The sequence below is a fragment of the Saccopteryx leptura genome, chromosome 13, assembly GCF_036850995.1.
Source record: "Saccopteryx leptura isolate mSacLep1 chromosome 13, mSacLep1_pri_phased_curated, whole genome shotgun sequence".
NCBI lineage: Eukaryota > Metazoa > Chordata > Mammalia > Chiroptera > Emballonuridae > Saccopteryx > Saccopteryx leptura.
In genome coordinates this window covers 24,402,203-24,419,849 of record NC_089515.1, presented here as the reverse complement: position 1 = coordinate 24,419,849, position 17,647 = coordinate 24,402,203, and the positions used below count along the sequence as shown (strand labels likewise).

The window sequence follows — 17,647 nt, the reverse complement described above, 5'->3', positions numbered from 1 at the left end:
GCTAACCAGGCTCAGTGGCCGGGTACTGAGGGGTGTCAGGTACTGTGCTAAGCGCTCTATACATGATCTCATTTTGAATCTTCATCAGACCACGTGAGGTGAGGTGAGGTGGGTGCTATTATTATCTGCCTTTTACAGGTAAGAAATCTGAGGCTTTGCGACGTTGGGACATCTGATCAAAGTCCCATTCTGCTAAACAGAAGAACATCTGATAAATTTATTAATTTGCTTTGTTCTCTTAGAACAGGGGTCAGGAACCTATGGCTCACGAGCCAGATGTGGCTCTTTTGATGGCTGCATCTGGCTCGCAGACAAATCTTTAATAAAAAAAATGTTAAAAATATAAAACATTCTCATGTATTACAATCCATTCATTTCCTACCGCTCACGTTCATGGTTGTGGGTGGCTGGAGCCAACCAATCACAGCTGTCCTCCGGGACAACACCAAATTTTTATTGGATAATGCCTAACGTACATGGGTCATTGTATGGCTCTCACAGAATTACATTTTAAAATATGTGGCGTCCATGGCTCTCTCAGCCAAAAAGGTTCCCAACCCCTGTCTTAGAAGATAGGTGGAAGCAACAAGAGGAACTACTACACTGAGTTTAATTTTGACCTAACAATGAAAAATTGGTTCATGACATGAAAATTGTGGGGAAAGTTGTGACATAAAAATTTCAGCAGAAAGGGAACTCTTCATTGGACATCCCTTAAGTGTTTGCCACGTTTTGTTGTGGGGGTCATATTTTGAGAGGAACATTTATGAATGAAATCAGATGGTGGTTAGCACAGAGGGAAAGGTGGTAGGTAAGACGTGAGGTGAAGAACGGTTGACGTATTCAGATGGGGAAGAAGAGACTTAAGGCGAACATAGGGCCTTTGAACTTCCCAGGGCTATTTCAAGTAGCAGAGGAATGGAAGTTACTCAACTCCATGGAGTGGAGGGGAGGCTGTCATTTGAAGCTGGGGAGGCAGATTTCGATGGGCATGCTGATGGATTTCCCAGTAGTTGCCTCTGCGAGAGCATCTGTCAGGGACACATTGCAGAGAGGAGCCAACCATCAGGTGGGAGCATTGGTCTCCTCTAGTCCTGGCATGATGCAAGGCAGGGCCTGTCCATGTGGGCACCCACTTAAAATTTGTGGAATATACTTGATTGGAAAAGCAACAATGGAAGCAGCTTTGGCAAGGCGGTTCGTCTTATTTTAAAGGAAATTTATTAGAAGCTGTAGTAAACTTGCCTTTCAGAGCAATGTCACCTAGACTGACCTGCATTTCCTTTTACTGTCAGTCTGAAGAATCACATAGCACCTAAGGTAGCTCAAACCTTATAAGGGTTTGATGTCTCCTAGCAATGAGCATCCTCAGGCCACCTGATGTGGGCTTTATTGCAGTCAGAGACAAAGATAATAGGTTTGGCCAGGAGATGGGGTATGAGCAGACAGAACTATTTAAACATGTTCTGATTTATAAACATCCTCAAGAGTCCTTTGCTTTTGCTTTGGCTTGGGCCTCACTCCCCCTGGTTTGTTGTGTTTCATAGCATGAGGCAATGCCCTGACATAGTGTTCAGCACAGGGTCTGTACTGTCGGCCCAGGAAGGGCTGTGTCAGTTCACATGGACAGGGCTGAGCAGCTGATCCCAATGGAACCTGTCACCATGGGAAGCCAGCCAGTGCTCTGGAGGAGGCCTGTGTGGTGAGCTGTGTGGCTGAGGGTCTGGCATAAGTTGATTGAGCTTGTCTATTAATTGCTACATTTTTATTATTTGGAAAATAGACAGCTGCCTTTATTGGTTACATCTATCTCATGTAAAATGTGGTTGGGTTTTTTCCCCCCTCCATTTCCAGGTGAAAACAAGTCACCTCCTCGCCCATGTGGCTTGAATCACTCAGACTCTCTCAGTCGAAGTGACCGGATTGACGCAATCACACCAACTTTGGGGAGCAGCAATAATCAGCTCAATTCTTCATTCCTTCAAGTCTACATCCCGGACTACTCTGTGCGCGCCCTTTCCGATCTCCAGTTCGTTAAGGTAAGAGCAGAGAGCCGCTGGCTGGGCCTGACTGGTCGCGGTCCAGCCCACAACCAGCATCTGCACCCCGGCCCCTCCGCTGAGCTTCCCCATCACTCTGTGGGTGCCCGGCCTCCAGCTGCTGTGCCCAAAACTCAGGTGGGGAGAACCACATATCTCCTTGGCTCTACCAAATGAGCTGGCAAACCAGGCGTGGCTTTGTCAGAGAATAAAAGCCGGAGAGCGTAAGAAAAAAAATCCGCCTTTTTAAACAAGTCTTCATGAATTCGGGACTCCGGGGACTCTGGTTGGCCCTGAAAGGGCTGAGGTCGGAGACTTGGAAGACTGGCCAGGATGGAGTGGGAAGAGCCCTCCACTTACCTGCTGCCCTGGAGACAGGGTGTTTTCCTTAGTATGAAGTAAAGACGTCTTCTGGAGAGCAAGCCAGTTTTCGCTGATGGAAGCCTAGCTCCATTTTCTAGTCTCTGAAATTTTGAGACAAAATTGGAAGTGGCTTATATCAGTAAAAACTGCCTTGTTTACTGGAGTCAACTTGAACTTTAAAAGTGGCTCAGTTTGTACTCAAGGATGACTTTCTTCTAGAGAAGCAACTAGGGGCCTTTCAGGGGACTTAACATGTAATACGATATCCAGACAAGGGAACCTAAAACTAAGCATTATCTTGGTTTGTTTTCTGTACCATCTTCTGGCCCCAGATCTCAAGACAGCAATACCAAAATGCCTTGATGGCATCCCGGATGGACAAAACTCCTCAGTCTTCAGACAGTGAAAACACTAAAATTGAATTGACTCTTACGGAGCTGCATGATGGGTTGCCAGACGAGACGGCCAACCTGCTCAATGAACAGAACTGTGTGACGCACAACAAGGCCAATCACAGCCTACACAACGAAGGCGCCATCTAGGGCGCCCGCCCGCCCTCACCACTCCCGCTCCCGAGGCCCGGCCAGGCCACTGGGCCTCGCCTCGTCTGGCAGTGAATCCTGTTAGTGTGAGCTTGTGTGCCATGTGCATCCTGCAGCATCCCGAGACCAAAGACTTTGTCCCGTTCCTGGGAGGTTGGTGAGGGCAGGAACGGAAGCTGGAGCCGGAACTCGACGTAGGGGGCGTGGCGCCGGAGACGTTCGGAATGAACTTCCGCCCAAATAGAATCGTGTTTATTTTTTCAGCTGTACCTTTTCTTATTCACTCTCCTCCTTCCTTGATTTGCATGAAGTTGAAAATTGTTGGGATTTATTTTTTTTCCAAGAGATGTTTTTAAAAAGTATCTTTTGCAGAGTTTTAAGTTGTCCTGCCTGAACTCTGCTGCGACCCCATGATGTGACCCTCACAGGATGAACTTGCCCCTCCAGAGGCCTTCAGGGCCCTCCCAGCGAGGGGCACCCTTCCTCTGTGCCCCAGTGGGTGTCGCTGTCAAGCCTGAAGGATGAGGGAAGAAAACTGTGCTGACGTGGATCTGCCAAGTCTGTGACGTTGCGGGGGAGCCTGCTCTGGGTGGGACCTGCAGTCGCCTCTCTGAGCTCAGTGTTGTTTTAAGTTAATGTTTAACTGTGTCCCTTTCCCTCAGAAAGGTTTAACATTTGCTTGGAATGTGATTTTGCTCCCACTCCTAAGGAATTTTTATCACCAAAATGAATGTTAATGAATTTTAAACCCATGGTTTATCATTGGCAAGAGGCAAGGCGACTGCATCTGACGTCCTGCAGCCTGGATCTCTGGGGCACCAGGCCTCCCCACCCAGCTCAGCGCCGTCGCCCTGCCCCGCTCCCACCCTTGTTACCCCAAGATGCTGCTACACAGATGCCAAATGGAAATCTTCCACGGGGCTCTTGAGTAAACTACATGTTGTGGCGTTCCAGCCCCTCCCCTTCCCACGGGTGTGTCTAATGGTCAGAAACCGAGTCGGACCTTCCCACCGGGCTGTGTGCTCCCGGCGGAGGTGGCATGTAAGCCCATATGTTGAAAGGAGGGAACGTTGGGGACTGCCAGCCCCTGCCCCTCTTTCCAGAGAGCCGATGGTCCCTCTTCCCGTGCCCCTGGGCCTGTGGGGCCCAGCCTTGGCCGTGTCCCCCGCCCGAGGACCTCAGTGCCTCCCGCCTCAGATGCAGCCCGTGCCAGAGAGGCTGGCTGCCTGTACGGCCAGCGTCAGTGTGGCCCCCAAACAGGGATTCAGAAACCAAATGTGTTGTGGCCATTTCGTGTGTGTCTCTGTCGTATTTTAATACCAAATTCATCACGCGTAGTGAAATTAATGTCAGGAGGTATTACTTGAGTGACTGAATTCTTAACTATCTTATTTGTGTTTTAAGTGTTAGCCCAAGGGATATGTGCATTTTGTTGACATTTGTCCATGCATTCACACTGACCAGTTTTCATATAGCAATGCTAGTCCATGCCGTAGCCGAGAAGAGAGCAGAGAGCGTTGTCCCCACTGGGGCCCACCCCACTGAGCAAAGGGAGCCCGGGGCTGAGAGCAGTGCTACTCCCTCCTCAGGTAGGAATGCCCCCCCCCCCCCAAGCAGGCTCTGCAGGGTAGGGCTGTGCTTTGGAATCACAGCAACGTGCTGGCTTGCCTTTTGGCAAGCGATTTGGTGGCTCCAGTGTCATATGCACACTTGGCGAGTATCTTCTCTGGGCTGGTAGTCCTTGAGGGTCCTCTGCGGAAGGCGCCATGCCCCTAGTGAGGGAAGTACTGGCTGCACCTTGTCACAGGTGTGGCACCCAATCTGCCATCGTGGGAGGGAGCCCCACTATGTAGCTTGATGCTTGATGGTAGTGGAACTCTGCACCACGGGGAAAGGGGTGTCCTTTTATAACAGACCTGAGTTTAAATCTCAGTTTCTTAAGATGCATCTAGCTGAGCCCAACCTCAGTAAGACAGGAACTGGAACTCTCTGTAGGGTGGGCAGAAATGAGTGTCCCCTGAAGTGGAGCCTGGACCTTGCAGGGGGAGGAGGCTTCTCCCCCAACAACCACCCCACTGTCTGGGCTGGGTCAGCACTTGTCCACCTGGGGGTCTGGAGGAGTTGGCCACAGCATGTGCTCCTCCTCACCTTTTGTCTCAGGGAGCCTTGCTTCTGGAAGGAGCCTCTGGAATCGGGAGCTAATGCGTTGGACCTTTTTCAGAGCCTCACTGTTCCTTGTGTGAATCCTCAAGTTCAGTGAGAGACCAGGTGTGGAGGAAGGATTGATTCCAGCTGCTGCCTCCTTGACTTGAGGGAGAAACGACTTCTCAGTCCTGTCTTACCTGCTCAGTGTGGTGGCTTTTTGTCCTCTCTGTAAAGGAGCAGGCAAGGGCAGCTTTGCAGTGGGGGCTTCCAGAGGATGAAAGTTTAATCTCCCAAGTTTGTATTTTTCTATAAACCATTCTTTACCTTTGATTATTTATACTGTTTTCTAACAACAGGGAATACAAATCATTCCTGTGTGGTCTCTATAGGAATGGAGGCTAACATTCTGCTATAGTTCCATCTGCTTTGGGTAACACTCAAGACCCTTATATAACAATGTCTGAGCGACCAGGTTTCTTTTCCAGGCCCCACTTTCCCTCTGGAAACAAACCTCAGGCCGCTGAAGGAGGATCGCTGGCTCACTGCTTCTCTGGGCAGCAGGAGAATGGTTTTGGCTTAGAAGGTCTGTGCAATTCCACCTATAAACGGGAGTCAGGCAGTCTTTCGGATCTTGATGTGTCATGGCCAGTCCTTAGCATCTTTGTTGATCGTCCTCTCCTGGGGCTGCTGGCTCTGTAAGTATGGAGGAGAGAGGGCTGTGGAGCAGGTGCAGGTCCTGGGGTCCTGAATTCTGTGGGAGCCCTTGTGGTAAGACCTAGGGCCTCTCTGTCTCCACGGCCACCGTGGCCCCTGCTATGGAACTCTTCCTGTTCCTAAGCAACCACGCTGGTATCTCGGAGGTTCCTCCTGGAACTGGATTCCTAGTATCCAGATGTTCCCAGGACTGTCTGCTTTCTCTTTATAAATGAAAGTGGCTTTTTTCCTACTGCCTTAGAGGTTCTCTCCCTTTATTCCTTTGTTTTATATTCATCAGGCAAGTCCAAAATCACGTGTTGAAACTCTTAGGAAAACAACTCCTTAAGATTTGTTCCTGGATATTGGGTGCTAACCAGCTAGCTTAAGCCTTGATTCTTAGTTTGAATTTGAAAGGGCACCCCCGGGAACTATTAGTCCTCCCTTCCTCCCTTCCCAGAGATAGCTCAGTGCCATGGCAACACAGCTGGCTTCCCCAAGGGGGAGGGAGTAGGACATCTTACCATTTTCTACTGTTTTTCAAGGAACTTCTGTGCAAATGTTGAATGCAGAACTCCACACTATTCATGTGAAACACTTACTGTGAATATATTTACCTGTGCTATTCCAGGACCATGTGACTAAAGGATCAGCTTTCTCAAGTCTAGGAAAATAGTAGTAGGTACAAGTAGAATTAGTAGAATTGCGTTTTCCCTAGAAAATGAAGCAACAGGTATTTGATCTAAGCAGGGACCATGAATGTCTGTCTGCCCTCAAATTCTCTCAGGTCAAGAAGTCGACCTAAGTAGGCTCTGACTGATTGAACCTGTGTCCTGGCTGGTCAGTGATATGAACAAAACTCAACCCTGTCATCTTCTGAAAACGGGCCACGGCTCTGTGGTGTCTTTGCCTTTCCTGGGTCAGGGGACCAAGGCTCCTCCAGTGTCTGCAGGGGTGATCCCAGGAGAGGACTCACCTGGGCTGGCACAGCAAAGCACTTACCTTGGTCTCAGGACTTTCAAGTAAGAGGCCACTGGGGGGGGGATGGGCTTGGTGTACATCGCATGGCCCATGCTCACTGGTGGCGTGGGCAGAGGGAGCAGCTTCCTTAGCTTTGATCTCAGACAGGTTTGTCTTGCAGGGGTGAGAACGCCAAGGCTGAGCTGGCGGTGCAGTGTGGAGGCGTCTGTGCTCACTTTCCTGATGAGGACACAGACTTGTCTTGAGTCAGGTGCTTCTGTCTGACAAGGGTATCTGGGTGAGTTGTAGGTTAACCCAGAATTAGGAGGGACTTCAGTGATTTGAGGATCAGAAACTTTTCTGATGCAAATTTATCAATGAGCAACCTACTCAGTGAATTTTTATACCTCAGGGCCATTTGCAAATCTTTCTTCTTTTCCTATTTCTTTTGTATTCAAGTGGGCTGACAGGAGAGAAAGGATAGTTCAGAGAATTCTAAGCTGAGGTTCATTTGTGTCTGTCTGAGGGTGAGTGGTGCATCCAGGCCCAGCTAGCTGGTGTTATCCCTCAGGCTGTGACAGCCTTTGTCCTCTGGGACAGACAGGCATTCCTTCTGCAATGAATGCTTGCTTACTGGTTCTCCTTCTGCCCAGTCGGGTAGCCCTCAGGACCAAAGGGGGGAGGCGGGAGCTGACAGCAACTGCAGAGCTGGGAGCAGCTTTCCCTCCTCCGTAGTCTGCTGGGAGCGTCTTTGCTTCTTAGATCTGTGATTGGCTCAGGTCAGGTAAGCCTTCAGTGTGTGCTAGAGCCACTGACATCATCTCGCTGGAATCTTATCTTTTGACAGGAAATACCAGGTTATCCTTGAAGCAACGTGGAAATGAAGGTTCTAGTGCAAGAGTCAAGGTCTAGGAGTTTGTATGCGAAGGTTTCTATGTACACAGAGCTGACCCATAGTGTAAGGCCTGAGTGAATACATGTTTTCCAGTTTTAATACCCAGGGGCCTGTTAAACATGAATAAATTAGAAGAATGACTAGGAGTAATGTCTTGCCTCACTTGGCAGGGTATCTTCTGGCCTTTGCTTACCCACATCTGACCAACATAGATTCACTCAGAAAGTGATTCTTTGGGGCCAGACTCCTGATTCACGCTGAAGAGAACTACCAAATGGATCTGGTGGGGACTTGGGTGCCCTTTGTGTTGGAGGCCCAGGCCCCTTCACTCTAAACAGCTGGTCTCAGACTTCTAGAGCAGAAAGGAGTGGGAAGATAGGGCCTTGGGACTTGCACTCCCCAGGGAGCGCCAGCCTAGCTTCTGATTCGTTGCCCCATGTCTGAAGTCTACTGTGAAAGTAGAGTATCAGTCCACTGACCTCCCTTGTGTCTGGAAGCCCATTAAATCTACAAATGTATATGCTTTCTTTTATATTATTATTTATTATGTACATACGCCTCTACTGTTAGTACGACTGTCGCTGAGATCTGTCCTGGAGCCCCTCATCCATGGAGCTTAGGTTCTGTTGTCCCTTAAAGTGGGTGAGAAGGTAGCGATTTTGTTTGTCTTAAACAGATTCTGTTGGTCCTAGCATCCCCGGCCCCTTTTATTGGGACCACCTCTATTTCTGATGACTTGTGTTTCCTATGAGGATGGAGCAGGTCTCTTACCTGTGGCAGGGCCTCTTGAGTACCTCCATGAGATGCTTTAGAGGTGGTTTTCTGGTGATGGGGTCTATTCTCTGTATAGTGGTACAGCATGGCCATGAGACCAGAGCCTCCTCCCTCACTCCCACCCTCCAAGCCAGGTCAGTAGCCTGGCCCAACAGTAATAACCTCTTAATTCCCACCCTTGGATTACAGAATCCATCTCTCTGGACCATGGAAGCTGCCTGCCCATCTGGGCTTCTACTATGCCTTTTCTTGGTTTTGAGGTCCAATGCCAACATTGCCTTGGCCCTCAAATAACTTTGCTTTGTGTCTGATTTTGATCCTCCTTAGCCTTTACTCACTGCATCATAGCGTACATTTCATGCTTTTCAGCAGTGAAGTGTTCTGAACAGTATTCAGAGCGCTGTGTACGTAAACCTAAAGCACAAGTGACATGTATAGGTTTAATGAGCTGATTGTCATAACGAATGCATTTTATAATTCAAACAATGTTGTAGATTTACAATCTATTTATTTTGTACCAATTTATTTGTAAATTTTGTGATTGTTTTAAAAGGATTTTGTTCATTTCTATTATTCTATTTAGATAAAACGGTTTTCTGTTCACCCTTCTAGATGTGTGTTCCCTCTTTCCCCCTCATCTGTGCAACACCAGTCTGGGTCCCCTACCCAATTGCTTGGCTTTACTGGTGGGAAAGTTGGAAATCGATGGTCAGCATGGTAACAGCAGGGCAGCTCCTCTGGACAGAGATCACAGTCAGTGTTAAAAGAGAAGTGGATGCTTCCAACTTAAAGCCTGGTGTAGCCAACACCAGGGTGGCAGGGGAGCGTTCCTTTGTAAGGACTGTAACTATCCCCCATCAGCTTGTTTTAGATAAGAACACTGAGGGTATCCACATTTGTTCCAGAAATTTCCTGCTCAATCACTACACACAGTTCAGCAGGGCAAATATCTAAGCTGCTTTCTCCTAGGCAAGGCCGAAGGCCTCATCCAAACCTCTCAATTGGCTCTCGAAGATCAAACAGCTCTGTGGGGCCTCTTCTGCTACACAAAGACTAGGGAGGAGAAAGGATGCAGCAGGCCTAGAGGGTTCATCGAGTTAAAAACACCAGGCATGCATGTGGTGAGTCATGTTCTAATGCTCTTCCAGATTCAGTGGGTATCACACATTCCCAAATAGCTGGTGTGGTCCAACCCTCTTCTGTCACCACTTCTGTTCAAGGTTTCTGTTCCTTCCTCCCTCCCCTCCTCATTCACGTCACCAGATGGTGAAGTTCTTCTGGTCAAGATTCACAGCCCCTCTGTGATCCATTCCTAGTCCACATCTGTTTGGAATCCTTTTTCTGTTCACTTAGTCTGTATTTTACTTTCCAAAGACTGCTTTGAGAATTGAGCCTCTTGCTGATTGGTCCCTTATTTTCTGTTAATTATGATATTTGTGGTCGATTTTACTTCATTTATATCCTGGGGATGAAGACATTTCAATGAACTGCTGACAAGATTGGCTTGAGACACTGCCTGACCTAACCACCATTCCACATCCTGTCATTATCCGTAGACGGCAGAGCTAGACATCAGTGAAGGGCTTATCTTCTCGGGAGTCTGCCTCACTTAAAGCTGAGCAGAAAGCAAGCAAGGCCAGGGAAGGAATGATCTCTCCAGCACGTCCACACCCATTGGCTGCTTTGCTTAGTTTTTCCTGCTTTTTTCTGTCCAGATGAGTCCTGAGCTCAAATCAGAAAATTCTCTAAGGAAAATAGAGGTGAGTTTTCCTACCATGATGAGATTTGCCTAAGCTTTCTGTCTGCATCCATGACCTGTGTGCTAGTTCGTTTCTAAGCTTTACTGAAAAAAGCTCTGGGCTTCCTACTTCATATAACAAGTTGTTCTATCTGGGGCATCTCAGCTCACTTCTGAGGACACAGTTATCAGAGGTTTTTGTAGAGAAAACGAGTGATACAAACGGAAGGACCTTTTTGTAGCTCAGAGTTGATTTCTGAAAACTTCTGTGGTACTTTCTGAAGGTAATTCACTTTAGTAAGGATGGTTCCTTATGAAAGCCAAAAAGTTGAATTCTATCAGATGGCTACTAAACTTTTGCTTTCTTTGTATAACTTTCATCATTTCCCCTCCAAGATTCTCACATCTGTGCTCTTATTTTCAAGAACCTTCAAGACAAAGGAATGGTTATAGGACCCTTTCTCTGTGACATACTGGGGCATGCCTTCTCCCCTAGTGGATGACTGTAAGGCCTAAGGAGACAAGGGACTAATTTGCCAGAATTCTTTGTCCAAGTGCTTTCCTGCCAGGGCTTAGTGACTGTGAGGCACTCAAAGGGCAGCACTAGGCATAAATCTGTAGATTGAGCAGCTCTCTTACCACAAGTCTGCTACATCAATGACTTGAGGGCAGATGGGTCCAAAAATGAAGTCACTTCAGATAACTCAAAACAAGTCAAAGATTACCTCTGGTGAGAATCTTCTTTCAAAAACAGACTGGACATTTAATAAACATTTTCTTTGTTGGGAAGGTTTGCTTAGCAAATCCTCTTTCCCAATATCTCAGGAACTTGTGTGGCTTGAGGACTGTTCTTTTATGTCATGGGAAGAACATGCACTTGGCTTCCTGGGCCCCAGTGTGTATGGGTGGGGGCGTTTATCTTGGCCCAAATGCATCAGGCCTCATCGACAGCCCTGGCTAGACAGGACTTTAGGGAGAGTTCAAAAGGAGAGCAAGCATTTGGGGACATACTTGTACCTAATCTGGTTCATGAAGCAATCTGTGTAATACACATTTTTTCTAGTAATAAAATGGAGCAAAAGTATCTTATTTTGTGATAAGAAACCTGAAGGGACCAGACCGAAAAATGGTCATTTTGTTTTAAATTGGAAAAAGTAGATTACATAGATTTGCAGGACCAGAGTCAGCAAGCTTGAGAAGAAATGTTTAAATAGGAGTACTTTTTGTGTGAAAGCTCTTCAGAGGGACTTAAACTACTGTGTATACTTTATTTTTGAAATGACCTACCTTTGTTGGAACAAGTCAGATGGTTTTGCCTTGGAATGAAGAGACCATGTCTGAGGACAGGGAATGGCTGCGATTACCAGTAAAGGAGAAAATTTGATTGTTCATTATGCGAGCAGGTGCATTCTTTTTTTATGACTTGCTTTCTGCTATTTCTACATCTTCTGCAGTGAGGACAGTGTGGAATGCAACTCCTCTGTCTGGAGGTGGAGGTGGAGGTGGAGTGCCGTGGGTGACTCTGTCACCTTGATCTGCTTCCTGGTGGCTGTATGTGTGTGTGCGTGTCCGCCCGCTTGTTGGTGGTAGTGCACCATTGCTCCATGGTAAACATTTCATTCTCAGGCCCTCCTGAAGTTGTGTTATCATTTGAAATTGTTCCATCTGAGGAAAAATTTTTAAAGCTCTGTGCTCCAGTCACCAAGAAAGAATGTCATGAGAAACCTAAGTATTGAGACATAAATTACTAAACCAAGGGCCATTAACTATATGGCAATAGCTAGATCATAGTTACCATTTTTCCCACCATCAAGGAAAAATGAAATAGTTTCCATAACATGGAATGTGGACAAGACTTCTACCCTTGATACAGACTTAGGCCTGCAGTTGTTCATCTCAGGCTATTTGCGGTAAATAAGCAAAGTATTTTTAAATGCTCTTGGCAGCCCTAGAAAAGTTGCAGGGCTTTACACTTGTTGACAAAGTATTTCTTAAATAAATAAATCTGATTTAGAAATATCTAAACATGGACAAAGGACTTTTAGATCTGACATGTCACTGAAAGTGGCTTTAAAGTGATTACTTAAAAACAATACTAACATGGCTACAGGCTTTGTGGCTCTAAGTTATTCTAGTTCTATTAAGAGCCACTTCTAAAAGCATTGCAGGGTAGCTTGAAGGGCTTGCTTTCTTATTTTAGGTCTCAGCAGTGCTATGCATTTATTTGGTAGGAGAAAATCTAAGATCTAAACAGAATATGAAACTTTCTTGACTTTAACTGACTTCTGAAATACACCATCTGAGCTTTAAGTGACCACCTTGGAGGAGATGAGTGTATGGGGCAAGTCTTTGTGCAGAGAGCCCAGCAGGCACCTCAGACCCGCTGCTGGGTGCCCGTGTCCCTGTCAGCTGTGCATCCCTCAGGCTGGGAGTTCAGGCCAGCGCCAGAAAAGCGGCACCTGGTACTTTTTACAAAGCCTGAAAATAAGTGGTGTTTTTCAAATACCCAGGAAAGAAATTCTGAAGAGAGTTGGAAGATCTGTCTTCTCAGTCTAAAATACCTCCGGTTTAAACAAAAAGGGGTGGTGGAGGGAGGATTATATATTTTGAGTTCAGCTTCCTTACACTGACAACAGAGACACTCACATTAATGTCCAACAAGCCCAACTGCAGCTGCCCTGAGTGCTTGCCGTTGGGCCACTTCCTCCCAGCACACTCTCACAGGAGCGACTCTCAGAGGAGCAGCCCTGTGCACCCGGGCTCAGCCGCGTATGGAATCCGAGCTCTTGAAACTCTATTTTGGTGGCCCTTAGGAGAGCGATGATAAGCAGTGGAATTCTTACTCCAATTGTTTTTTTTTTCCACTTCTCAGTCTTTGGACCCACTGTCAGAGAGACATCTGACCAAAAAGGGATTACTACATAGCTAAGATCTTATGGAGACAGCAATATAAAAAATGTGGTAAATTAAAGCGAAGTGCTCATGCTGGTCCTTGCTGTAAAAGAGAAGGTATGTAAATTTACCTTCTGTTATTAGCTGTGTAGTTAAGTCACTTAGAAATTTCTCGGCTTTGAGAAAATTTAAGACCATGTCAAATTGGGCAACATCTTTATCTTGAATAATTAATAGCTGGGGTGACCATGACCACATTCTCTACAATTTAAAGCAAGACAGTATCTATTAATTGCTATTTGCATAGCATTTCTAACGTGAGATTCCTAATAGATACCGTTGTTACAATGCATGGGTCTTGACGTGACTTAGTGTAAAGCTGTAATATTGAAAGTGGTGAGGTAATATAGCTTTGGCTAAACAACTGTATCCTATTACCAGAAAACATCCGTGAAAAACTTGAGGCCTCTTTAAGTGCTATATATGTTTAATCACTAATTAGTCATGCTACACTATATTTCTTTTGAGAATGTCAAATGGTTGTCACTGAGCTAAACCTAAACCCAACAGTTACTACAGCAGGGGTCAAAGTCAGTATGAGAAATAGTATATTTTATTGAATTCTAGAGCAGCTAATCTACCCTCCCATGTTGACCAATGACAATAAGAATGAAAGAAATATATGAAGGTTAGAGTCTACACCACTGTTAAAAATACTGTTAACAACTTTCACTGTACTGGGAGGCAATTTTAACACCCCCTGAAGTATACAGTAATGATCCGTTCTTGTTCAAAACAACAAGAAGTGACTTCACTTGGCATTTTGAAGTGAATTTATTTACACTGATTGTGCCCTCTGCTTTAGGAAGGTTCTGGCTCAGAGCCCCTTTCCATCTTCTGCTGCCTGACACGGAAATGCAGCATTCACTCGAGGCCAGAGAGGGCTGGAATGGGCAGCATGAGCACATGATGTAGCCCCACTAGTGACTCTTACTCAGCTGTGCTGTAATACTTTTGGGGGGCTTGCTCCTTTGTCCTCTTTCAGCTAATTTCTTCCTATAGATTTATCCTGGATGAAAAAAAGATTAAAACAAAAAGGCATTTTTGGTATCAATCACAGAACAGAAAAAGATGAAGACTTTTGACTCAAAAGGAAATCACCGAAGTCCATTCCAGATCAGCCCTATGGCAAGTAGAGAACACTTTTGCAAAGCCACTGACGGACAACAGCCTGACCAGAGACACTGAGGACACTTAAAAGCTTGTAAAAGAAATCTTGACCTTAACAGAAGACTACATTTGATAATGGAAACAATGTATTTCTCCAGTGATACACAATACTATATAATGCACTGGAAAAGACGGATTTTGGATAAGCACAGTTTGTAACCTAACAGCATTTTTGGATCACCTCTTTCCACCATCTTCCTGCTCCACTCTGAGACCCTTCAACACACTGATGATGAAACAAGACAAGGACACAGTGTCACAGCCACGACGGAGCCATCGGCATGCAGTTCAGCCCAGCGTCACCCTTACTTTTTTCCAATACAGACCCCATTACAATTTTGAACTATCTGTAAAGAGTGCAGACACACAAAACTAAAACAAGTATCTCCCTAGGATAAGAATGTCTTAAGGTCTTCAGACACTTTACAGATATACCTGTGATGGAGTGCCCCCCTCCCGCTAGGACCCAAACAGGGACATGGTCTGCTCCTGTGAGTCCTGCCAGAACTTGTTTAATGGGTGCTCAGAGTTTTGGTTTTCTTCCTTATTCCTCTTCCTCTTCTTCCTCCTCATCATCATCTTCATCATGGCAGTGTGTAATTTCCTGGGGGGCCAGTGGGAAGAGGTTGGGGGGTTTAATCTCACTAATCGATCTTGTCAGCTGGTGCCGCTTGTAGTCAGTATCTTTGAAATCCACTGAAGTACGGTTCCGGGTGGCGAGGGGGGACTCCATCTCATTGATATCGACGTGTGTGTGCTCCACTGTTGATTCGTGAGGCATCTAGAACAAAGAAGTTCAGAAAGCATGTGGAGCAAAATAGCTACTTCCTACATCCTAACCCTTCTCCCTCTTTTTTTTAATAGTTCAAAGATGCTTTAATGCAGTGGTTTTCAACCTTTTTATACTTGGAGGCCAGTGAAAACAATTATTTTGGGGACCGCTAAGGCAGAAATCACCCTGAGCATAAGCAAATTTGGCTAAGATCATCGGGTCTAACCTCCATACTACATCAGGGTGGTTAACTCTTTCATGGACCTGCACGTAATTTCTGGCTGACTAGTCTGATTCTATCCCAGAATTCCAGTAAATCCACTGCATCATTAAGAACATTATGAATCTGCATGGTCCTTCTTTTGATTGTTACTTGAAATTTTTTCCAGTCCCAACACTGCTGCACCAAAAAGAGCATGTCTGTAGGCTCCAGCAGTCTGAGTGCCATCGATTAACCAGGCAACACTACACATGCTGCCCGGGGCGGGCCTTTGTCCAGCATGTGGCCACCAGTTTTATCACACAAGCATAAAGTATGAAATAACCCAACAGCAAATAATTCTCCATCTGGAGCCCAGACAACTGAGGTAACACAATTATCATGAGGTTGTGAATTGTGCAGAGGGTGGCCATTTTTAACTATCCCATACCTTATATTTATAGTCTTCACCAGTAGATAAAATTAAATCATTGACAGAGTTCCAAACTCCTTTTAAAATAATGTCATCATGAGCTTTCCATTGTAAAATAAACATTTAGTTGGAGAGGTTTAATGATCAGCTGCTTGCCTGCTGTGCAAAGAACTTTTCAATATGGGCCCCACACTACTGCATACACTTGTGTTCCTTGCTGAGCTCAACTTGATCTTAGCATTCCAGTCTTTGACAATATTTGTCCATCTTCTCCAACTGTAACTAATGCTGTTCTTTCATAATTCCATCTTCCTTTAAGTACTGCTCCACAGTAAGCTGCTACACTTTCCCCCACTCTTCCTAACTTAAAAATCACATGAAATTTACCATCAGAACTCATGAGGACACAGCTTTCTGCTTGAGTGTGTTTCTTTGTGCCTAAACTTTTTAGAAACCAGTGAAGATCTACTGGGTAAATACGAACAGGAATCTTTACTATTTGACATCTTTCACTGGTTAGAAACAAGTTCCACTTCACTGGTGACCATCACTACATGAATACAATTCCCAGCAGGAATCCAGCCCACACAACTTACTAATTCTTGATGCTTTGGTTCTTTTAAAAGATCTTCAGTCTCATGTTCCCACTTTCCAGCAAATTGTAAAATGCTATTTACTATATTCACTTAAGTTCCAAGAAAGCAGCAGTGGCTGCTCTCAGAGCTGGGAAACCTCCTGACCTCTCTTATCATCAGTGACTTCTAAGAACTATCCACCTCTCCCTCTTTAGATGGCCATGCAGAGATGTCTATGGACCTGAGGCCAGGGCAGTTGAGATACTGAAGTATCTTCCTGGAACTCCCTTGCACTATCTTTCCTCAAACCTCAGAATTGTGCCCAGATTGTGTACGATAGTGGAAAGTGGTAAGATAGGAGAGGAGAGACCCTTACTTCCTATTTCAGAGCAAAAAGTCCTGACACGTAGATCAGTATCAGAACATAGGAATATAAACACCACATTTCTCTCATTTAGGACTAACAAAAGAGGGAAGCCTGCACCATTCAAACAACCTGTAAATAGAGTAGATTTCAGAGTAAAGTTATACCCTGTAACATTCTATCTTGATCATACTTTCTTAGACTCTTGTTGTGCAACCCACCATTGGGCTTTGCACATTATAAAGGAGTAATCCAAACAATGCTGTGCCGTCCCACAGAGCTGGTTGAAAATCTCAACCTGAAGAGTATGCTGACTGTAAGTAGTAGCTTAAAGCTTTTAACTCACCAAAACATGGGCAGCTCTGAAGAGGTAGCTGAATGGATAATACAGCAAATTGATGAAAGATGCTGCGTAGAGATCAGCATAGCGCATCACCTGACTGGCAAAGAGGGTCTGCCGGGAGCCGCTGCGGAACAGGCTTCCCATCATCCCGTAGCACATGTCCATGTCATGAGTTACTTTCTAAAACAAACAAGACTGTCAGTTCATTCAAAAAAATATTTGAGCATTGGCTATGTGCCAGTCCCTGTATAAATCAGAAATATGAAAATCACAAGTTTTCTCCCAAATCCCATTCAGATACCTTAATACGTCTCTGGATGGAGCTAATGTCCGGGCGTTCATTGCTGCTGCTGTCAAGGTGCCTGGAGACAAAAGACAACCCAGTTAAATCTCCAGAAAGGACATCTCTTCAGATGACTCCCAAAAAGGTAGATGGGTTTTAGGGGAAAAAATTTTAGACTTAGGAAAATCACTTACTTATAGAGTTCAGCCAAGAAAATATCCAAGCTCTGAAGCTCTTCAAAAAGTGCTAGTTAAGGTTTGGAAGGAAAAAGGAAATCTTTAAATCAAAATAAAAATATCCAGTTTTTTAACTACTGAAGCTATATTAAAATGTTACAGATATGACTGAAAAGTAAAGTCATAGGTAAATATGTAAAATAACTTCCTCCCCACCCTTCAGAAAAACCC

The 17,647-nt window shown here is 45.4% G+C and overlaps 2 protein-coding genes across 10 annotated transcripts in view; one reads left to right on the top strand and one right to left on the bottom strand.

The window, feature by feature from the left end:
- CNNM2 (cyclin and CBS domain divalent metal cation transport mediator 2) overlaps window positions 1–11,985 on the top strand; it is a 176,199-nt gene extending 164,214 nt beyond the window's left edge. Inside the window, 2 exon segments of the mRNA XM_066354740.1 lie at window positions 1,855–2,039; window positions 2,735–11,985. Coding sequence (XP_066210837.1) covers window positions 1,855–2,039; window positions 2,735–2,944 — 395 coding nt within the window. The 3' untranslated portion in view covers window positions 2,945–11,985.
- Window positions 11,986–13,636: 1,651 nt separating this feature from the next.
- Window positions 13,637–17,647, bottom strand: part of NT5C2 (5'-nucleotidase, cytosolic II) — a 191,614-nt gene continuing 187,603 nt past the window's right edge. For all 9 annotated transcript variants that reach the window (XM_066354742.1, XM_066354741.1, XM_066354745.1 and 6 more), the window contains 4 exons: window positions 17,435–17,486; window positions 17,259–17,319; window positions 16,961–17,137; window positions 13,637–15,052 (listed from right to left, as the gene is read on the bottom strand). In XM_066354742.1, the coding sequence (XP_066210839.1) occupies window positions 14,816–15,052; window positions 16,961–17,137; window positions 17,259–17,319; window positions 17,435–17,486 (527 nt within the window). In that variant the 3' untranslated portion in view covers window positions 13,637–14,815. The remainder of the gene's footprint in view (window positions 15,053–16,960; window positions 17,138–17,258; window positions 17,320–17,434; window positions 17,487–17,647) is intronic.